Genomic DNA, 23230 nt, shown 5'->3' on the forward strand with positions numbered 1-23230 from the left:
GTCAGACTCATTTTTGAAATAACAAAGGTGAAATCAATGTTTTTATTTCTGTTTCACGAGGCATTCGACCTTTTCGCTCCGTTCTCAAAGTGAAATCAAGAAAAAATTATGAATATTAGTATCAAGTGAGATCGTATGTTTAAAAAGGAATTAGGAGTAAACATTACCTCAAATAAATTCCAATTACAGTAGCCTATCAAGTCTTCGTCAACTGGTGAACACATACATGACACGTGCCACTTTCGTGAGATGCAAGAGATTTGATCGGCCTATGAGTTTAGGGCCTTATTTCAAAATTAATTTGGCCATTTTAGTGTCTTATTTAAACCAAGGTTCGCTCTAAGCCATTTTTTAAGAAAACAATCCTCTTTCAAGCTCTTGTTTGAAATGTCCCTTAAAATTAAACATCATTGACGACGAAGATTAGTTTCTCTAAGCGCTATTCTATGTGTTAAAATATTAGTGAAGTATTTCATAGAGATGAGCATGGCCAAGGTATAACTAGAACCTGAAAATCGGACTAATAGAAACCAGTCTAGTTCTAGGTTCTTATAAATGTAGGGTAGCTTTCAGATTCTAAAAATTAGGAAACTTGTTTCGACATGTAGGTTTTAGGTGAAAACCTAGAAACTAAAACTTAGAACAAGTCTTTGTATTTTTCTTGTTTTATGTCTTCACGCAGTTTTACGTCATTCTATAGTGTTCAATAATGAGAGTGTAATTTGAAATTATTAGTTTGAGCTTCCTTTTACAGTGATATTCATGACTGAAACTTTTACTTTGTTAATATTTCATAATCTTCATGTATCTAAATATGAGTTATGATTGGTAAATTATATTAAATAATGATTATTAAATGTGACAACTAAAAGTATAGGTGGAACCTAAGTAAACCCTAAAACCAACCTTTGAACAAATGATAAGATATGTTCCAAATTCATTGGTATGCCAGATAGGTTCTAAGTTCCAAAAAATTAGAGAACCTATTGCAACTGATAGGTTTTAGGTTTTAAGTGAAATTTGGACAAAACCTAGAATTGCTTATTGCTAATATTTTATGATCTTGAGATTTACTTACTCAATTGGATTACTTAATTATAAAAGAAAATCTCTTTCCAAATGTTGCTTTTTTAATATGTATATATGATCCTACAATAAGAAAGCATCTCTGAAGGTTAATCGTTCGATTTGATTATGGATATGTAAAAATCAAATCCAGATCATGTATATAACAATCTAATTTGAATCATGTGGATCAAACTCTTAAAAGACTGAGTAGTGATCTTTGGGACGGGTCGTTGCTTACGAACTTAATAAAACCACATCCACGCTATATGGACTTTGGAGGTTAATTGTTAAAATAAATAAATGTATCGTAAGTCTTAAAATTTGTCAAGAAAGTATAATTGAATAATAAAACTTATAAAAATGCAATCAAGTACTAAAGTTTGTTAAATTAATACAATCGACTTCTTCTATTTACTCCATCCAATTTAGCTAATATAAAGTGCTGACTTGATTTTTTTATTATTTTCTTTTTCCTATGTGGCATTGACATGACTAAATATGAAGGATGACACTAAGACAATATTGCTTTAGTCTAAATTTGATTTTTTATTTAAATATTGTCAAATTAGACTAGGGGTGTGCAAAATACCCGGGAACCGCCCGGACCGGAATCGCCCGAAACTGGCAGTTCTTGAGGGAACCGGTCTGGTTCCCAGTTCTAATTTTTCGGAACCGGTGGGTACCAGTCCGGTTCCCGGTTCCATGGGCGGATCCGCCCACCCGGACCGGACCGAACCTTTTAATATTTAAAAAAATTATTAAAAGAAACCCTAGATTGGATCTCATCTCCTCACTCCATTCATCTTCGGTTTTCTCTCTCTTTGTCTCTTCCTCGGTTCCTCCTAATCCTATCGCTATTTCGATTCCTCCCCGAGCGTCGACGCCACCACCGCTGCTCCTCCGCCACTATTGTTCGCCCCCTCGCGTTGGCCGCCACCCGCCACAGCCGCGGAAAATTGTTTCACGACCGTTTTATGTTGAAAACCCAACCATAAACCTCCTCCCCTCCTTCCCAACTCATAGACCCGACCGTTCTATGTTGAAAACCAAAATTGTTTCGCGTCAAGATCGGTTCCATGGATCCACCCGGGAATCGGACCGGACCAGCAGTCCGGTTCCCGGGTGGATTCATATAACAAACGGGTGGATCCCGGTTCGAATTTTTCGAAACCGGCCCTTAGCGGCGGTTCCCGGTTCTAGGTCGGGAACCGCCCACCCGGACCATGCACACCCCTAAATTAGACTAAAAATAAATATAAAAGAAAAAGGAATATGCAGAACGAAGAGGGCCACTTCACCCCCACCTCGCCCGTTCTTAGGGAGGGCCGCAATTGTCCAGCCATCCCCCACCTTTGTGGCGATGGTGGGGCAACAAAGGAGGGCTTTTCTACATTTTCCTTCTTTTTCTTTAAAATATTTTAGTAATTTTTTTTAATATTTAGATTAAAAAAATCATATTTAAATCAAAATGATGTCGTTTTAGTTTCATTGTTCATATTTTAGCTACATCATCACCTTGTAAGAGACAAAAAAAAAATAATAATAACATTAGCATTTTCCGTTTGTCAAATAGCATGGAGTTAATGGAAGAACTTCTTATACCAATTTGACAAATTTTATAACGATTACGTATTTTGTAAATTTTATGATTTAATTATATTTTTGTGATTAATTTTAGAACTTTTAGTGCACTTATCTATTATCAAAATATCCAACATCGCTTATATATGGGGTTTTAATGATCTTTACATTCATGTAATTCCCTTTCATTTATATATAAGGATTTAAAGTCTAATTCAACTCCAATTTATTTTTGAAACTTTCATCAATGTTGGCCCGAACATCGCAGTATGATAAGTTTAGTAAGTGTGATAAATCCCACGATTTTCAACCGATCTGCACGGTTTCAAAACATTACTTCAGAAGGACAACGCAAGTTGTCCAACAAAAAAGGTTCTTGTTTACTCAAGTGGACTCAGAATTTTGAAGAGCTCATAATAAAATTTTAATGAATCGCGTCGAGGGAGTTCGCGATTATATAACCCCAAGTGGCTCTAGTGGGGGCAATTATTCGAGAAAAAGGAAAATAAACAAAGAAAAATCGCCGGCCTCTATCCCTACGGACGTTTGACCTACTACATATGTCAGGCTAAGCTTCTTGTCACTCAGATTCTGGTACGTCGATCATGATTAATTAGAGTGGTTGGGAAATAATGTGTCATTATCCGTACCATATGAGTGTTAGGAATTTTAGTACAATATCATCTATAATTCACATGGCCATCTCTATAGACAAAATAATGGGCTAGTTTTATCAGCATATATGGTGGCCTCTACAAATTAATTAATTTCTTTTTTGCAATTAATTTATAAACACGATGAGATAAATAAGTGGGATAAGGACAATAGACATTCCAACATTGTTGCACGTAACATATTTTAGTACCGCAACTTTTTGAAGGACCACTTAAATTTCAATTTTTTTGAAAATTGCCCAAAACATATACCATAAATGATTTGCTTTGACTAATGATTGTTGGATAAAAGTTCTCTGATATGAATGCGTTAACTCAAATCTTTCCTCAGATGTAGAAATTTATCTGCAAATTGATTCGTTTGTTTCCAAGGGTTCCAACTAATCCATAGATATTATTTTCGATTTTATGAGTCTTTATCTTTTTTATTGAAATTAAATACATAATTTGTGTTCTTATGGCGTTTTTCCACATAGACAAATGAATAATTAGAATTGGAAGAACATTTTTAGCTACAAATTGAGATAAAATGGCTTTCAGGATTTGTTTTCGGCCTATATTACTTTTAACGATTTACATGCAATTTGAATAGATTTGTTTACTCATTGAACGCAAGTCAAAATCGATTTTACCTTCTAGGTTAATCCCACTTCAGTGAAATCATATAATTGATTTTGTCAGTGCATTTCATTAACCTAATGATGCATCTAAGCATGTAGTTTGCTTTTACACTACTTAAAATGAAGATGAGACAATTAGGAGGAGAATGGTAGAACCAGTAGGCAGTTGGTCCAATAATTCTCCAATAAATAACAGTCAAGACCAACTTTGATCTTGAGCGATTAATCTTGGGCCAGCTTATATGTGTTCAGGGAAAAGCACATTACATGACTATATAAATACCAAATGGAGATACCCCAGAAAAAAAAAATGGAACATTTTTCCCTTTTGTTTTTTTTAGTGACTTAATAAAGTGATTCATGCATATATGCTTGGTTCCAAGGAATCCAAAATGTAAGGTCATCAGGACCTCCCTCTTGACGTTCTTCGAGCCCGTATATACATTTCATCTCTATCCCTCAAATCCATTAGTTAGTCTTACTGATTCTTCGAGACTCGTTCCTAACTTATTTCTTCTCGAAAAATTAATAATAAATGGTTCACATCATTCTGAGTTTTAAAGCTTTTGGTGTTGCAGTCGGAGAACGTTTGACTATGATCCATGAGTACTGTTTTTCCATAGAATTTTCTTGCTCCTATTTACGTGAAATTTACAATGTTTGGATCTATGGATTGAACGACTTGAACGTGTCCAAGCCCTGGCGTGTCAAATTGTCTCATCATTTGCGGTAAATGATGGAAGTGGAACAGACAATAATTTTGGTAATAATAGACATAGTACACATCTATAGTTAGCCTTCAATACCCAAGAGAAAAGCACATCTTCGCAGCTTTTAAGTATCAGAAACTGAGAAAGCAGAAGCACCTACCAAATGCCATTGGCCTACAATTCACGTCCAGAAACATCGACTCATATAGGAAGTTTTACTTTCATTTATGAGATGGTGGGATTAATTCATTTTTTGCAAGTTGTCGATTCAGCATTCTCGGGCCTTAGCTACCTTCGTGAGGTAATTGCTCAAGTGGCAAGCACGTTGGTCTTCCTCGCTTATGTCACTTCATGAGAAATCTTATAATTTTTACAATTCTTTTTTATGAATTATGGATTTGAATAGGTTTTAATCTGAGAAGTAGGATTGAGCCAATAGCCAAAATTCTTAAATTTCCATGAGAAGTATCCGGCTTTGGTTTGGACTTTGCTTTACGCCGACGAAGAACATATCTAGACGCAAAGTGCCTATCGACTATAGATACTTCACACTTAATGATCTCTTTCTTTCTTATCTAGTTAGCTGTGATAATAAAATCCCAATTTTCATTTCGTTGAAAAGCTCTTGCAAAATTTCCTTTTATAGAAGGAAGATAGGTGAGCAAGTCAAACCATATTCTAACTCAACTTCCACGTTAATTTGATGTCAGCCACATGCAAGGTTGAACATTACCTATTGTCGGCAACATTAATATGCGGAGACTCCTTCACAGGACATAAAATAATGAAGCGATTATCTAGAAACTCTTCGTACTTCGAGGGGTACGGTAAAAGTGCACATTCTGTGTTGGCATTTGCTTAAAAAATGAATGAATCAATCGATACCCAATCACTCCATGAAACAAATATTCAATTAATCAAATTGAAATATTAAACTTCTACGTGTTAATTAAATCTCAGGTGCGGAAGTATTGGTATATAGAACCGTCTAAGCACACTTATCAATATATTTCTGCCACTCCCTTAAAGTAAACCAAAAAGAAATTCGCAATCATATATCCCCACGTGAATCTAAAAATTATTTAATCATAATTGATTAAAGTTGTTGAGAAATAATTTTCGTCATCCGTAGTATCATCTAAAATTCACATGGCCATCTAGATAGATAAAATAATGGGCTGGTACTATCCGGACCGGTAATGTCCTCTACAAAATAATTAATCTCCATTTTGCAATTACTTATAAACATGCAGAAGTAAATCGTGTAAACAAGGATATCTAAAGTTCCCTAATTATCGCGCATAGTGAAAAAAAGTAGTAATGTAATTTTGTTTATCTTAAGCGATTTACATATTTTTTTTTGGTCGAAATTAAGCGATTTACTTCAGCTAATTATCTCTTTGTGGTTGTCAGAATATCTTCCCCAATATTCCCAATTTCTCCCTTATAAAAATCATAATAGGAAGTGATTCAAGTCGGGCTGAGTTTTAGGGCTTTACAAACACCTAGATTTTGATCCATGCAACATAAATCACGCGCTGGATTTGCAAGGTTTGGGTCATTGCACTAAAATACCACCTTAACTCTCATCATTCTATGGTTGATGATGGAGGTGGAAAAGGCATTATTTTCATAAATAGTGCATCCTATAGTTATGCTTCAAATGCCATTGACCTACCATTCATGTCCAAAACATTCACTTGTTTAAGCGTTGATTTCATTATGAGATGGTGGTGGAGTTAATTCACGTTTGCAAGTTTGTCAATTCAGCTCTCTCTCTCTCTCTCTCTCTCTCTCTCTCTCTCTCTCTCTCTCTCTCTCTCTGACCTAAGCTACTTCCATGACGGAACTGGCTAATTCTTTATTAATCAGGGTTGCTCAATTGGTATGTGCATTCGCCTTCCTCATTCAAGACATTAGTTTGAATCATCACGCTTTCACATTCTCTTGGGACCACCCTAGGAGCATAAACATATGTGGCTTGAATATTCATCCGATGCTTGTGTGGTATCGGAGAATGTCATGTTCAATGAAGATTACTCGAATACTAAAAATGTCTCCGTACCCATTGACATTAGTAAAAAGGCTTTTTAAAAAATTTATTTATTAAACACGGCTCATAAGTTGATTTTATTTCACACCCACTATAATTAATGTTCAGATTCTCTCTCATACACTCGGAATTTAGGTTGTAATCAATTAACAATCGTTGAAGGAAGGTACCCAGCACCGACAATGGATTAGGATGCATATAGAATGGACCTTGACTTTCACGTGGTCGAGAAGAAGTTGTCCTGCGGTTGGCATCGTAGGGTTCCCACAATTAGGAGCAAAGCCTTCGCATGGAAGTAGCCACATTTTTCATACCCTCTCACATGGCTTAGGCTAGTAGCCTTGTGTGCGAGAGAAAACTAAGGCAATCGAGCAATTATTTGCTAGATGAACGACTTCATATGATCTCCTATTGTTATTAGAATGGACAGCAATAATGTGCATATATCGCACGAGTATAACGTACGACAAAGAATGAATCTAGCCCCGATGCCAATGGATGAAGACAAAAAGTTGTTCTAATATCGAATAATACGGAATGGATATAGCTCCGATACTAACCGAAGAAAAACAAAGATTGCTCTAGTACTAAAATAATGCATAATGGATATTGCTCGGATACCAATTGATAAATAATGAATCCGACTTCAATACCAATTGATGGAGAACGGGAGTCTGTAGCAAGATAGATTTGAAATGGGCAAAAGGAAGAAAGTTCAGATAGCAAGAAATGGAAGTAAGTAGAGAAAGTCGGAGTAAAAAGAGATATTATGAATCCAGGAGGAACATGGTGGACGCCAAGCAAGCAAGGCAAAATTCCACAATCAAATCATCTAAAGTTCAAGAAATGATTGTTCTGGTTTGTATGTGAGCAGTAAATCAAGATGAGTCTCCTAAATCCTAGATAAAGTCAAGGTAAGATCAGATTGGCTTCCGGAAAGTAAATTCCGCGATCCCGGCGCTAAATTTTGATTTCAATCGCCACAATTCACCGAGCTGCTACTTTCTCTCCTCATTGTGGTCGATGTTCTTTAACCGAAAGTCCCTCCAATCTCTTATCCGAACACCGACACGACGGCCATGTATTCAGCTTTTCCAAACGCCGCATGTTGCCAGGTCAGTGTCTTGTCATAAGGTCGGTTTGATCTGAGATCGATTCTATGGTCTGATTGGGGGAGACCCATTTGACAGTCCAGCAAAAGAACACTCAAGTAGCCTTTTCGAGATGCATGTCATCTTTTGCGTTACAGATCTCGAAAGAGGAAACCTAGAAAGTGTGTGTACGCATTGAGGGTATTGGAGAAGAGATAAGGCAAAACAATAAGTGAAGGCACATGGGAGTGGGGGCTATAAAATTGAATAGTTTAGAGTAAGGTGCCAAATTCATGATTCGGTGATCACATGGGGACTGTGCATTTAAATTTTTATTTTTTTAATTTTTTTGGGATGGGATAAGGTGGTTTAAATAGGAAAAGAAATCATAAATAATTCATATAAATAAAAGTAATTTGATTGACTTGGGGATGAGATAACAAAACTGTGCATAGCACATGGGACTCTCTCTAGCGCGGTTCATGCATGACATGACGTGACACCGCCACTCGAACTGATGGTGCAAGTCCAGAATGATCTGCCTTTTTGGCAAATGTTTTTTTTTTTTTAATGTTTTTGTCATTGATCAACTTTTAAATATTGATTCAACCAATTCTTTCAAAAAATTAATTTATTATTTATCAACACGATCCAAGTGATCTTACTAGTCCAATTTGGTTGATAATTCATTGAAAATAAAGTGAAACGTGCAAGTATATATCGAATTCAACTTTCATTCTTTTAAGTAAAATTCGCTAATCATAAAAAAAAAAAACTAAATTTGAATTCCAAAGGAGTCAAGCCTGTATATCCAATACAGTTCGCTAATATAGCAAGAGTAACAACTCAAAAGTCATCCATCCAATCCACTGCACCATGAACCAGCAAGCAATGTTGTGATTACGGACGCTATGGTAGGCACCATGGGATGTTTGTGCTTTATTAAATTGTTAGTAGAACGAAATAGGATTTTCCTTTTTAACTATACCTTCTAAACCCTCTATACGTGCTCCTTTTTATATATATTTTTGTTCAGTGTGATTTTCATGGAAGGTTTCAAGGAAGGGATTAATTCCATTGAAAATTTGGAAAATTAGTGAATAAAAACGTGCATAACAGCAGTGTACACAACACCGAAGCGTTCGTTTAGATATTTTTCTTTGCATGAGTTTTTAATCGGAATTACGGGCGTTAAATGCAAGGAACGGACAAACCAAATATTTTAAAAAAAAGGTATCTGGACTTTATTCACTAAATATTAGAGATAATCTCTCAATGATTATTTGTTGAGTTCGAGATTGAATTATTTTATTTATATATGTAAATATTTTTTTAAATGCAGTGTTATGTGTTATTTCGTGGACCCCTCCGTGACTAGTGAGCTGAGCTCTTGTGAAGCGAGGATAAGCCGGGGGCGGGGGCGGGGGCGCAAGTCTCTAGGCGGGTCCCGCAGGCGGTTACGATGTTGTGCTAATGAAAAGCAAGGGCGGCGGGTCCCACAACTTAACGCGTCTTTCTTCCTTTCCGGCCTTTTGCCTCCCCTGCCAAAAAAAAAAAAAAAAATCCGTGAAAATATAATGAATTTTGGTCGCGAAAGAAAAAAACGTGTTAATATCACAAAAACCCTAAATTATTATACTTATAATAAATTTATTTTAAATTAATTTTTTGACCATAAAAAATTTCAAATTAATATACTATTGATAAATTTTATTTATTAATTTTTCTTATAAATTTTATTATCAAATTACTACGTTGTATAATACATTACAATTAATATGAGTATACTAATTTAAGGTTTTATTCTCCGTTTATCATAAGTACAAATTTGTAATCTTTCACGGTATTAATATAATTTAACGGAAATTAATAGAGGGTCACATATATATCAATTTGGGGATTTTTGTTATCAAAATAATTAATTTAAAGTAAGTTTATCATCAATGTACCCGTTTTAGGTTTTTCGCTATATTAACCCAAGATAAATAAACCTGTTGCTAACTATTTATTTCATCCTTGCAAGTCGATGCAGCATCGGAAATTACTAAATGGCACGGCCGCACAGAGGTACAAGGTCGGGGTCCCTCCGGATCTTTCGTGATCGGATTGAAATTCGGGGAACTCCCGCGCATTTAACAGATCTGGGCGGGGACATTTATGATTTTTTGTTTTCCCCAAGTGAAAATCTATGGAGGAGGTACAATGCACGAAAAAAGCCGTTGGCCCGCGCATAAATTAGGCACATCAAAAAGGCCACACACCAGCAAGGCGAGAAGATGCCGTTTCTCGCGAATTAACATCGTCTTTAGTCGTCCATATCGAGGACTCCGACCGTTTACGTCAGGTATCCCAAATCGACGAGCTCGAGCGACTCCGTCAGCACGGATGGAAAACTTAAAGATGATCGTTTCCGTCTTCCAAGTAAAAGTTGGTGCATTTATTTTTCTTGTGAATAATTAAATTTTATCATCTTCCATCTTTCTCTTGGATTAATATTGTGAAAAATATATAATTAATTTTTTTATCACCAAAAACTTAAAACTAGTACATCTATAACAAATTTACCTCATATTAATTTTTTGATCCAAAAAAATTCTAAATTGATATATTTGTGATAAACTTATCCTATATTATTTTATATTAAATTGGATTGATATTCGAAAAACTCCAAATTAATATATCTGTCAATTGTTGCATATTATCAAACTCAACAATTTGACGGTAAAATTTAATAGGAGATAAATATGCCATCAATATATGAATTTGGAGTTTTTTTGGTAAAAAAAATAACTTATGGTAAATTTCTGTCAAGTATTACCAATTTAGGGATTTTTTTTTTTTGTAATATTAACTCTTTTCTATTTATTTTATAGCCATTGATTAAGGCATCAACAATAGTGGGGCCTTTTCCTCTTCCAGTATTTTTCGGAATGATGCGGAGGGTATTATAGTCGTGGAAAGTCCATGTGATGATGTCTATAGATTAGATAGGAAAGGAAGGGACAAAGCAAATGGAAGTTCACGCATCAAATGCCTTTTATAAAGCAGGCAACGACACCGTTCATGAAATGCTTACAGACCAAGTCAGGATGTTTCCAAGCAATTTGCAGGAAGCATCCTTCATGAAAATGCTTCCATTCTCCAAATGGACTTGAAGATGAAGATTCGCAGAGATAAGATGACCCCTCTAATTTAATGAATCCGACGCTTACTAGATTCATTCGTGCCCTGGGAGTCAAGGTGCGTTTGATAGACGACATTTGGAAAAAGCTCTCTTGAGTGAAACACTGAAATTACAGTATAATTTTTTTCCTTTTTTAATATACGATGATCCAGAAGCACATGCATAAAGGGGTCCATGTGCGAGTATTTCCAAGTATTTTCCCGCTATCAAGCCGTTCACCATGCTGTGCCTTTGATCCGAAGATCAAAACGAAGCTCATCCCTACAATTTCAAACGTGCTTTGCACAAATACTTTTTGCCCGCCCTAAACCCTAAATCGACGGAGCAAAAAGGCATAATAGAGGAGAAAAACGGGGAGTGAATGAGGTAGGAGGATTGCAGGATTCCCATGTCGTTGGGCCTGTGTCATGTGATAACGTTGTCAGATCGAGCATGTGCTCCTTCTCATCGGCCTCTCGGCCTCTCCCGAACGAGAGAAAACCCTGGCATTGCATGCCTCCTTGGCCCACTCCCTTCTCCCTTCTCCCTCAATTCTTGCTTTTCCCATTTATTACCCCATACTGCTCAGAAATAAAATTCGAAAAAATAAAACTCGGTATTGAAGATACTAAATTCCCAACACCAACGTAAAAAGAAAAAGAAAAAGAAAAAAAAATCAGCAACAAAGGTAGATCTACCGTAGAGAGAGGGGGGCATTAATAATTGTAGTGAGCAGCCGATTTTACCCTTCGCCCGCATCCCCTCTCGCCATAAGTAGCCCCCGCCTCCTTCCTCCCGCTTCCCATTCGCCTCCCTCTCTCTCCCTCTCTCTGTTTCCTTCTGCTCGAGTCCGTGTGTGAACAGAGGAAAAAGGCAAATGGCTCGTGCGAGAGCGCTCTGCGTCGCCGCCCTCCTCCTCTCGCTCCTCGCCGCGGCAAGCGCCCGGATCCCCGGCGTCTACACCGGCGGCGACTGGCAGAGCGCCCACGCCACCTTCTACGGCGGCAGCGACGCCTCCGGGACCATGGGTAACGCTTTCGGAGCTCTCGGGAATTTCGGCATTCGGTTCTCCCATTTTCCCGTGCCGTTCTGTCATCTTTAGAAAAAAAAAAAAAGGCTAATGTGTAGTTAATGTTGCAGGCGGGGCTTGTGGGTTCGGGAACCTGTACAGCCAGGGGTACGGGGTGAACACGGCGGCCCTGAGCACGGCGCTGTTCAATGACGGTCTCAGCTGCGGGGCGTGCTTCGAGATACGGTGCGCCGAGGACCCGCGCTGGTGCAACCCCGGGAACCCGTCGATCACGGTGACGGCCACCAACTTCTGCCCGCCGAACTTCGCCCTGCCCAGCGACAACGGCGGGTGGTGCAACCCCCCTCGCCCCCACTTTGACCTGGCCATGCCCATGTTCCTCAAGATCGCCCAGTACCGCGCCGGCATCGTCCCCGTCTCTTTCCGTCGGTCAGTCTCCCCCCGTTTTCTTGGCTCTGCAGAAGTGTGCTCCAATGCGTTCTTTTTTCGGTTTTCTCTTCTGGGTTCGGCTGAGTGGTGTGTGTGGACTATGCGCTTGTTTTCGTTCTTCGCTTTTTTTCGCGATGAACGTGGCGGTGGTTGACGGTCCTTCCCTTTCCGTTCTGCTTTCTCGGAGAGAAACGGGGAAGCGCCTTCCCGGGTCTAGCGATGCGGATATGGGCTTTTTCGGGTCGCCCCGATAAATTAGACCCATTGGGCTTCTTGGACCCAAGGGTACTTTCGTCATTAAGCGCCGGAATCTCTCCCAGTAGGCCTAATTTTGTGGTTATCCCCACCTCTCTTTTTTTTCTTTTTTTCCTTTTTTTTTTTTTTTGACCACTTTTTTTTTTTTTTTGGGGGGAGGGGGTGGTCTTCTGAATATGCCTTTGCAGATAAGAAATCCTTCTTTAGTTCACTTTGCATCTTTTCTTTTCTTTTTATAATTATATATATTTGCGTCGTTTTCCCAATAATAATAATAACCTCCAAAGCCTAGTCTCGTAGGCGATTTTACCGAGTCCACTTGAGCCCTGACTCGGTTCTGACTCACCCGTCACCATCCTGTAACCACTCGCTTTTCCCCAAAAATTATCAATTTTGGAAAAAAAGAAAAAAAATTCAAATGGGTTTTTCGTTATTGGAAATCGAATTTTGCGCCGTAAAAATAGTTTGTGGATTTTTAAATCGGTAAGCGGAAAAATTACTGAGGAGGTCGGGGGGTGCGTAACGCAGCGTCCCCACGCTCGTGTCGGATCGCGCCGCCCGAAGCGTCATGTCGACAGAAATCGGGCCACATTTCTCGGGCTCCGCGACCCGCCCGCCTGTTTTTCAATTACCGATTTAACGGGTCAGACTTTTGACGGTCCCGGTATTTAGTTAGTAATTTCTTTGATTTTAATTATTTGTTTGTTCGTTTTCTTTTGGTTCCGGCAGGGTGGCGTGCAGGAAGCGGGGAGGCATCCGGTTCACCATCAACGGGTTCCGGTACTTCAACCTGGTGATGGTCACCAACGTGGCCGGGGCAGGCGACATCGTGCGGGTGAACGTGAAGGGGTCAAGGACCGGGTGGATGGGCATGAGCCGCAACTGGGGCCAGAACTGGCAGTCCAACGCCGTCCTTGTGGGCCAGGCCCTCTCTTTCCGGGTCACCGGCAGCGACAAGCGCACCTCCACCTCGTGGAACGTCGCCCCCGCCGGCTGGCAGTTTGGCCAGACCTTCGAGGGCAAGAACTTCCGGGTCTGACCCCGAATTGCTTTTCAAATTGGAATGTCTCCCCGCCTTCCGTTTTTCCCAAATTTTCCCGGGAAAATTTTGGAGTGGCCAGGGGGAGGGGAATATTTATAGATAGGGACTTTTAGTAGTTTCGTTTCGTATTAGGCTCTGAATAGGTGAAAAAGTGAATAGGGAAATAAATATGCAGTGGCTTTTGGTAAAGGGCTGGTGAGGAAGTTTGAGACCGACCAGCTTTTTTAAGGCTGAAGCGGCTGCTACCCGGAAAGGTGTGTAGCCCGCAGCTATCGTATAGGAATTCTCAGTTTGGAGAATTATATGATATAATATATTATATATGTACGCTTTTTCTACGTTGTGATTTTCGTCTATGTTTGACACTTCCTCAATCGAAGATTTGTGTAATGTGGCGCGATGATTAGATATAAGTATGTCGTAAAAAGGTTTTGTAACTTGCCATGTCGACGACAAGGGATGAGGGAGCCGAATTGCATGCGGTGGTTGCTCGGCAGGCCAGAATTCGTTTCTAGGCATGAAGGACGTCGAGGGTGTTTGCGAGGATCTTCGAGAAATCGATTTCTAATTCCTCAATTGTCGGTCGGTTGTAGAGCCTTGGAGGTTTTAGTGTGTTGTAACATCTGTATGAGAGTTACGATCTGTTATGACCTAAAAATCCTTTAATTGGTGGGCCATAGGACAACCCACGGTGTCGGTACCAAGAAACGATGAGGAAGTTATTTACCATGTTATTAAACAAAAGAGATTCCCTCGGCTTGTTTGGTGCACCATCGATAAATTCAGGCATAAGACCCAAGTTATCAGGGACACTAAGTCCATAAATTTGAAAGACAGGAGGTGATGTATATAGAAGTAAGTAAGATCCACATGATCGATACTAGTGGAGACATATTCGATTCATGTCAACCTAACAAACAAATCTCACCTCCTCATTAAAATCTGCCCTCTTTCTTCTTTTTCTTTACAAAGGTTCTGCTTATATAATTGATAGCAATACTTCATTTTTTAATCCCGAGTCACAAAACAACTACTCATTGACTTGTCTAACGACTTAACGTGTTCTACACAAACTAAACCCTCGAAAGGAGCACTCGAGATAACTACATGAGGAGACAATTAATGAACGATTGTGAGTTTATTTTCAAACAAACAGCATAAGGTCTTGCCCATTCGACGTGGAATATGAGATAACACAATATCCTTGCATTTGTATTGCGTTCTTGAGGATTGGAGAATCATATCCCCGAATTGAATTCCAACCGCAAGTTCGATGGAGTTCCTTTGGATTATTATCGCCCCCCAAATTGCAGCAGCATTCATTCCACCCACTCCGCCCCGAAGGACAATGCACTTAATGGAGAACCTGCTTCGAGAACCATCCTCACTCCCCATGCGTGACCCTGAGACTCTAGTAAATTAAATGCATCCGCATGCAAGGCATGCGAAGCAAAACCAGCCTACTAACTCCGTTCATTTCGTAAAAAATGTCATGTTTTTTGAAAATATTTTTTAGAAAGTCATTTTTTTTTAAATATAATTATTTTTCAGTGTTCAAGTAAAATCTGAAAATGAAATAAAAAATATTTTTCGCTGTTTGGTAATGAAATTCTTTTCCTTCATACACTCTTTTCATTTATTTTATTTTTAAAATCTATTTTTAATTATCTTATTTTTAAAAAATTGATTATTAAATTTTTTTAGTTTTTTTTTTTTTCTTTTTCTTCTATGGCCGGCAATTGGCTAAGAAAGAAGAAGAGGGAAAACAAGAGAAAGAAAAAGAAAAATGAAAAAATAATAATTTGAATTTAAAAATATATTAAAAAAGAAGAAGGAGAAGGAAGTGAGGGCTTATAAAGATGCGAGGTAAGAAAGACCAAATGAGAAAAATGTTTTTTACATTTCAAGAGTGAAATATATTTTTCCTAGTTTAGAAGATCTTTTTTTCCTTCATGGAAAACGCTTTCTTCAAGTAATTCATTTTCCAGTGAAATGAACGCTAGAAAATTTGAAAAACATTTTTTTTATAAGTTATTTTCTATTAAACGAACGGAGCTTAAAGTTGATCTTCTAATTTACAAATCTTTGCTTTAATATAGTGAAAAGTATTGGAAAATTATTCAAAAAGTCATAAATCTTTTAATTATACCAATCGGTCTAATAATTTCCCAATTCAATGTTAAAGTTTTTAATTGTGCAAATTTAATCATGAACTTTTTGATGATTTGCCAATCTAGTTCTAAACATTTCAACTATTTGCCAATGTAATATTTTCAGCAAATTATCCTAATAATATTTTTAGGATTAAATTCACAAATTTTCAAAAATTTATGACTAAATTGATAAAATTAAAGGATTTGAGATTAAATTGACAAATCGTCAGAAGATCTAAAATTATATTGATACAATTAAAAGGTTTAGGATTGAATTGATATTTTTATAATAAATTTAGGATTTTTTTGACATTTATCCTGAAAATTGTACATTCACAATTTTTTTTTCTAATGGTCCCTACTATGTTAACTCCATTCTAGTCTCGGCGTATGCGTCGCAATTGTTCTTCTCTTGCCCCAAATTACGATCTTTGATGATTTTAAAATTGTTTTCTTGATTCATGTAGCTTTGTCTCTTGAGTGATAGGCTTCTTCTTTCGCAGCAATTCCCATTTAGGCCGAGCACGGGGGTGGACACATCGTTGCGTCATGTTAGATGATCTCAATGCAGTACTTTTTTTTGTTAGCACTTTATTTTCTTTTTATGGGTTCTACGTGTGTATCATTAGTTAGTGCAGCTTCCTTCATTCAGACATTCACCCATGTTGGTAGGACTAATTGTCAACATACTAATCACAAAAATCGTACTATGATTCTTTTCAGGCCGGTGCCGAGTTCGAGTGCGTCTGGAGGAAATTACTGAAAAGCACCCCCCAAAAAGTGGAAAACCCTATCTGCTTGTTTCGAGGAAAAAGAGTTGGGTACATATACTTTTCTTATCTTATCATCAAAATGAAAAAATTGACTTTCGGCATGCAAGGAAAAATCTTTAAGTGGTAAAAATGCAAATGGAAAATGCTAAATGAAGTAAAAAAAGGGGGGGGGGGAATCATACTAGAATTTAATGGGATAATGAACCAAGTGGGACCCATCCATTAAATCATTAGCTTATTTAAATACCCAAAAGAATATTGCCAAGAAATTTGACTAGATTTCTCAGTACATGCAAGCGTTGTTGAAATGTAAATATTGATATTAACTTTAGTGTCCAACTTACATTCCTATGGAGACCAAATATTCCAGGATATAATGTGTGCCACCCAAATTGTCCTTTCCAATTGGGGTATTGCAGGAATGGCACATTGAGGTCCATGAAGAAAGTTAGAGAGAGAACCCCCAGGCAGGGGGTGGAGGGAATTTTGGATATTATTCGAGTGAACGACTTTTTTGTTTGAATTTGGGAATCTTCGTTATTATTCCAGAGAACAACTTTTTTGTTTGAATTTGGGAACCTTTCGTTTCTATTTGCAAGCATTTTCGATAGCACCATGCCAAATTCTGTGTATGATATTTTTCATAAGTGTAAATCGCGGCGAAAATTTATTTCTTTAAAGCCATGACGAGTTTGAATTGATTAACTTTTTGTGTTTAAAGAGGTCCGCGAGATAAAAAGAAACTTTAAGTGTAAAGGACAAGCGTTGTGTAAAGAGAAACTTTCACGTTGAAGATTTGACTTTTGCCGACTCCATTCCCACATACTCCAATTCGAAAGGTTCAAGTGGAATGACTCATGGTGCTGCCGTGGCGTTTTGAGATGGAAAAGGGGCTGCAAAAGCACTAAGCACTCTTGTAGCAAAAAAGAGATAAATGTCTAAAACATTATAAATCTATTGTACGACAGTCAATTCATTCATAAACTTTTTAATTATATTAATTTAATTTTAAACTCAGTATATAATAATCAATTTAATTTTAAACCTCTTAATGACTTTTCAACGTTTTAACAATATGCTAGTGTAATTGTTCCAAGTAATTTTACTTGAAAACCATTGAAAGATTAAATTGGTAATTCATCAAAAGATTTAGGCCGAAATTGGTTTAATTGAAAGGTTTATGACTTAATTAAGTATCGTACAATAAATTAGGACTTTTTGAACATTTCTCCACGAAAGAGATGTCCAACATCAATAAATTATAGACCATTTGGCACAAGCGGGAACATGTTCAGATGGAGATGTGCTATTGGCAACTTACATTACTGCTCATTGGAGTACCCCGTCACTCCTATCCTAGCATGATGCAAGTAGGGAACCCAACACCGATAAGTCACATAAGCGAAGCGTCATCTTTTGCAAACAAATCGTGATTTGCCAAGATTAACGTGGGAACGATATCGTAACGGAAGGTGGGTGTGACATTTTTTTTTAACACTTTTGGGTAGTTCGATACGAGATAGGAGTTAACCAATTAGAGGTTTTGTGATGGAATGGCAATTGGACAATTTCCATCTTATGGTGCACCATGCTTCTTCCTTCATGAAGAACTCGGCACTCTCTTTAGTCTTTCAATTTGACCACTCGCCAGCCCTGCTTTTGACCCCTGTGCTTTTTCAAATTGAAAAAGCGGCCCGGGAGCAAGGTTTCCGGTGTCCATCACCGGCCTCAAGCCAAGGCTGCCCAACCACCGTTCTTCAGTCTCTCTCCTTTTTTTTTTTTTTCCTTCTTTTTTTGATGTTCTTTAATCTTCCTTTTTGATATCCATGTCAGCATTATGTAAAAAAATTCCCCGTCATCCTGATTAATCTAGTCAGCGACATGGTATCGATGTGGCATCACAAGTCAGCATTTCTGGTTCGAGGACAAAAAGAAATTTCGGAATCGGATCAAACAATTTGAAGAAGTTGAAAAACCACCGGTACCTGAGATCATCCTCCTTATCCTCACATTTCATGTGCTAGAACTAACTTTGAATTCATCGAGCTTAAAGGAGAACATCATTCAGATAAAATCAGCAGTATAATCGTCTTGAGCTAACATAAATGCGAGTGATAGATGGCCAAAACGATCACTTTTTTATGCAAGTCGTCCGTCTCTCATACCATCACCATACAGAGACTCCAACACAGCATGATAAGTCCCAAGATTCAACCGGCAAAAACAGGACTACTGATGCGGGATGGGGTGAGTTCAACTACGCCCGCAACTCCATCGCAGCGATAAGCAGATTTCTTGAGTGAATCAGTGACCTCCTGGAACGACTTTCTACTGGAAAGGGAGGCAGGAAGGAGAGTGAGTTCAGTTATGTTAACACGTAGACTGAGCAAATCGACCCTGGGAAAATTACAATGATGTTTCTTCACCATGCGCTTGGAAACTCTTGGCAACATCAACAAATCAAAACGGCAGCACCTAGTACATTAAACCTAGACGACAACTGTACAATGCTCAAACAGCAGAAGGCACACACAAACCACATGCCCCGAACTCAGAGAGAGGAAAAAAAAATCCATCAAGAGAACACTTGCAGCGGTGCTGCACCTATTCTACAAAGCATAAAGTGGAGAAGCAGAAGGCCGTGGATATGCAGCGGCAGACACTTCCTCCGCACTGCTTCTACAGGCTCTTGGGGCAGCATTTGAACTTCTGCGACCGACTGACCGCTGATCCTTGTGAGTACCCCTTGTGCCCTTCAATTCCTGAAGCTGCTCTAGGGACGTCACGATTTCGTCCATGGTGGGCCTCGCCCGGGCCTCTGTGGATATGCACTGAAGTGCAAGGAATGCCGCCTTTTGGGCTTGATCCATAGAGTACTGACCTTCGAGACGGGAATCAATGACGCGGAATATTCTTCGCTTGTTTGTGAGGTATGGCTTTGCCCATTCCACAAGATTGTGATGCCCGGCCGGACGGTTCTTGTCTATTGCTCGTTGGCCAGATAGCAATTCCAGAAGAACGACACCAAAGCCATAGACATCGCTTTTGGGAGTCAAATGGCCTTCAATTGAAAAGTGAGATTAAAATCAGAAACCAGCCACAGTTCTTCTACTTTTTGCTCAAGAATCTTGAAATACAAAGCAGATTGTAGTAAAGAAGACAGCCAAAGGTATTATGAGGATTTTAGACAACTTCCTGACAATCCCCAGGCAGGTTAAAACTGACTAAAGGGTATGTCAGTATGTGCTGTCGCAGTATACTCACAATGAAGCAGAACATGAACTGGAAATATACCAAAGTTTCATTTCTCTTGACAGCTGATAGTAAGACTTCCTTCAACATGAAAATTAAATGTCTAATCGCTCAAAAGAACAGGAGATAATCTGATTATAAGGATCTATAGCCACTTCCATGAGGGATTTGATTAACGATCGATCATGCTTGGCAGTACCTGTGGCAAGATACTCTGGAGCAGCATAACCATAAGTTCCCATGACTCGAGTCGATACATGACTCTTGTCATCAGTTGGCCCATCCCTGGCCAACCCGAAATCAGAAAGTTTTGCATTGTAGTTCTGAAAAGAAAGGCCAGATGGCATTAATAACCATAAGATAGTGATGAACCAAAACTATGCACTTCAACCAAGATACAAAGACAAAGGCACTAGATTGCCAATGACAGCATCACCACATACCGGATCAAGCAATATATTTGATGTCTTGAAGTCACGATAAATAACTTTTGGTTCAGCATTGTGAAGAAAGGCAAGCCCCTTAGCTGCACCAAGGGCAACTTTCATCCGCACAGTCCATGAAAGTGGCTGGAAGTATGTCCCTCCTGTTCAAGCAATGATACGCAATAAGAAAAGGCAAATAGATATTTGTTTCTCAGCAAGGGAAAAAGAAAACCAAGCCAAGACCATTGAAGATACTCACTCCTGAATAGGTGATTTTCCATGTTTCCCTTGGACATGAACTCGTACACCAAAAGCCGCTGCTCATCCTCTAAGCAGAATCCTATCAGCTTCACAAGATTAGGATGATGCAGCTGCCCCAAGTAATTGATTTCGGCCTGCATATTCCAAAATCACACAGAAAATTAGACTTTACCACTCTGAGTCCACGTCATTGTGGGGCTTGCTTGCACTATGATATCAAGATTGAGGGGACAGAGATTACCCTTCAACGTTCATAATGCTTCCAAATGCAAAAAATTGAAAAAAGGGTCTTGTTAATCAGATCCTTCAAAGCCCTTGTTAACATACTTAAGCTTTGTTTGTTTCGTGGAAAATGAATGATTTGGAAAACATTTTCCAAAAAATAATTGCTTGTATAATTTGAAATAATTCAGTTAACGAAAAATGTCTTCATTGCCGAAAATAATCTATGTCTAAACATTTTTGTGGATAATGAGAACATTTTTCGTCAATTCATTTTTGTAAGTGATGCAATTGATTATTTTTAGGAAAATATTTTCCAAAATTATTTATTTTTCGCTAGACAAACGCACCCTTAAAAAGTAAGTTTCCATTTACATGCTCAGACAAAAACACGTCGTCGATTACACATAACACAAAAAAGACAATGCCTTGAAGGTGAAAAACTTACTTGGCTGAGGTGTTTGACAACTGCCCTGGAGGCATTTGTTACTAGAATTCTTAAAAAGAAACCTTAATAAAACTCACAGTAGTCTGCGTGAATCAGAAACTGGGGAGGAGGATTGCACCGTAGAAATAAAAGCTTCAGAAGGTTATGAGAAAGAGATAACACTTACCAACCATTCGCGGTGTCCCTGGAAACCTTCTTGGTTAAGCCTCTTTACCGCAACAATCATGCCAGTCCCAGGCCTGGCAGGAGCCAATGTTTGCTCATCGATCCACCCCTTAAAAACTGCCCCGAAACCACCTTCCCCAAGCACACTGTCTGGGCGAAAGTTTCTCGTGGCCGTTCTTAGTTCGCTGAAACTGAAATTCTTTAAATTAGAAGACTGAAGGATTTCACCCTGGCTCCGGGGAGTCTGAGGTCCAGAAGCAGAAGAGATTCTGCTGCTCAAGTCGTTCCCATCGTGGCTGACATTTTTAGAGCTCACCCCTGCTCGTACATCATTTCCAAGCATCAACTCAGTATGTCTACGACAAAAAAAAAAGGTTCCATTTTGTGTATTTGAGTTTAGGACTATGGCAGACTAATTCCTCAGTCCAAGTTAATGTGAATCCACAATGCTTAATTGCTGGTTAGCAATGAGCCTTACACGCATTTAGTCTCCTTCCACCAAACAACATAGTATTTCAGCCCAGTTTGTACCATTCATGCCCAAATTAACTAATCATTCCGAGTATAGAATCTTGCTATCTAAGTGAACTGATTCGTGAAAGTATGATCCGTGGGCACTACCACCGGCAAGACACTTTATAAAATTCAAATCCAAGTTCAGAGGAAATTCTTAACCATCCTTCCATTCTATCTTGGAAGATCCATATCTCATTGAAAATTAGTGAGCGGGAATCTACACCACGCATTTGCCGCAGGCTGAGGTAATTTATTTGCTCTAGCTAGGATCACATATTCAACACCCCTTAGACCTGACATCAGCAATTTAAGCATCACCCACTACCCATAAATCTTAACATTCAAATCTTACGCAATTTGTGTCAAACAGGAGGATCCTTCAGAAAACTCAAGAAAACCAATAAAAACCAAGATAGCACCAACCACAAAGCCTGCTTCTTTACATAATGAGCCAAGATAAGCTCAGAAACCATGTCAAAGTTATGGAGCAAAAACCCAGCAAAACAAGCTTCCGAATAAGCTGAACAGATCAGTAGCTAGTACCTGTGTTAGTAGGAGTCTCGGCCTTGATCCTATTGCTCCAGCAAACACCCATCAAGACCCCAAAAAGAAGGCTTGAATATTCAGCACCAGCAGAAAAACCTTTATAAAGACACAGCTATATTGTTCTTTCTTGAGGTGCAGAGAATCTGAATAGAACAGCACCAAGTCCGTGAGCTCCCCGGCAAAAGAAGAAAGCTTACAGATCTTGTGCCGTCTCTCTCAGAAGAAGGGAAAAAAAAATTCTCAGCTGTGAAGATCGGTGCAAGTTGCTCCAAACAGTGAAATCCCACCAAGATTCAGGCCAACCCTTTTGGGTACCAAGGAAGATGAACGTATTGAAGAGTGTCTGTCTGTCTCTCTCTCCCCCCCTCTCTCGCTCTCTCTGTCTCTCTCTCTCTCTCTCCTTTTTGCTTTCCTGGCTCTTTTGTTTTTTGGGTTTCCTGGTTCTTTCGTTCCCGGATTGAGAGGAGAGAGAGAGGGAGAGGAAGAGGGAGATGGCCCAGCAAGAAAGAGGGTGAAACAGCGGTCTTCGGGTGTTTCCTGGTAGCCTTTTTAGACCCTTTGGCCAACCATTGATAAGGTTGACTCGGCACTTCGGCTGTCCCTTTGTCGTTTACTAGACAAACCCCATGATTCCCCCCAAAAAACGCGAGAAACATCGGTCGTGATGCGGAAGATTTCGTTTAAGATTCGGGGTGATTCTTACCGAGGAAAGCGGACGAACTTTCATCATATGCTCTCCTTTTACCACGAGAA

The 23230-nt window shown here is 38.9% G+C and overlaps 2 protein-coding genes across 2 annotated transcripts; one reads left to right on the top strand and one right to left on the bottom strand.

The window, feature by feature from the left end:
- Window positions 1-11744: 11744 nt before the first annotated feature.
- LOC104436587 (expansin-A6) lies at window positions 11745-14081 on the top strand. The gene is made up of 3 exons (XM_018873480.2): window positions 11745-11988; window positions 12101-12419; window positions 13404-14081. Exons 1-3 carry the CDS (start codon window positions 11838-11840, stop codon window positions 13711-13713), a joined length of 780 nt encoding a protein of 259 aa, XP_018729025.2. The 5' UTR covers window positions 11745-11837; the 3' UTR covers window positions 13714-14081.
- A 4917-nt stretch (window positions 14082-18998) lies between these two features.
- LOC104436578 (probable serine/threonine-protein kinase PBL11) lies at window positions 18999-23020 on the bottom strand. Its single transcript, XM_010049401.3, has 6 exons — window positions 22475-23020; window positions 21417-21733; window positions 20579-20714; window positions 20338-20480; window positions 20094-20217; window positions 18999-19703 (listed from the first exon to the last, which is right to left on the bottom strand). Exons 1-6 carry the CDS (start codon window positions 22524-22526, stop codon window positions 19252-19254), a joined length of 1224 nt encoding a protein of 407 aa, XP_010047703.2. The 5' UTR covers window positions 22527-23020; the 3' UTR covers window positions 18999-19251.
- Between the last annotated feature and the right edge of the window lie 210 nt (window positions 23021-23230).

Source organism: Eucalyptus grandis, chromosome 1, assembly GCF_016545825.1.
Source record: "Eucalyptus grandis isolate ANBG69807.140 chromosome 1, ASM1654582v1, whole genome shotgun sequence".
NCBI lineage: Eukaryota > Viridiplantae > Streptophyta > Magnoliopsida > Myrtales > Myrtaceae > Eucalyptus > Eucalyptus grandis.

Coding starts and splice junctions, on each gene's coding strand:
- LOC104436587 (XM_018873480.2), top strand. CDS start 11,838: ATGGCTCGTGCGAGAGCGCTCTGCGTCGCCGCCCTCCTCCTCTCGCTC. Junction 11,989..12,100: donor CGACGCCTCCGGGACCATGG/GTAACGCTTTCG, acceptor TTAATGTTGCAG/GCGGGGCTTGTGGGTTCGGG. Junction 12,420..13,403: donor GTCCCCGTCTCTTTCCGTCG/GTCAGTCTCCCC, acceptor TGGTTCCGGCAG/GGTGGCGTGCAGGAAGCGGG.
- LOC104436578 (XM_010049401.3), bottom strand. CDS start 22,526: ATGGGTGTTTGCTGGAGCAATAGGATCAAGGCCGAGACTCCTACTAAC. Junction 21,734..22,474: donor CGAGACTCCTACTAACACAG/GTACTAGCTACT, acceptor ATGTACGAGCAG/GGGTGAGCTCTAAAAATGTC. Junction 20,481..20,578: donor GGAAAATCACCTATTCAGGA/GTGAGTATCTTC, acceptor TTGCTTGAACAG/GAGGGACATACTTCCAGCCA.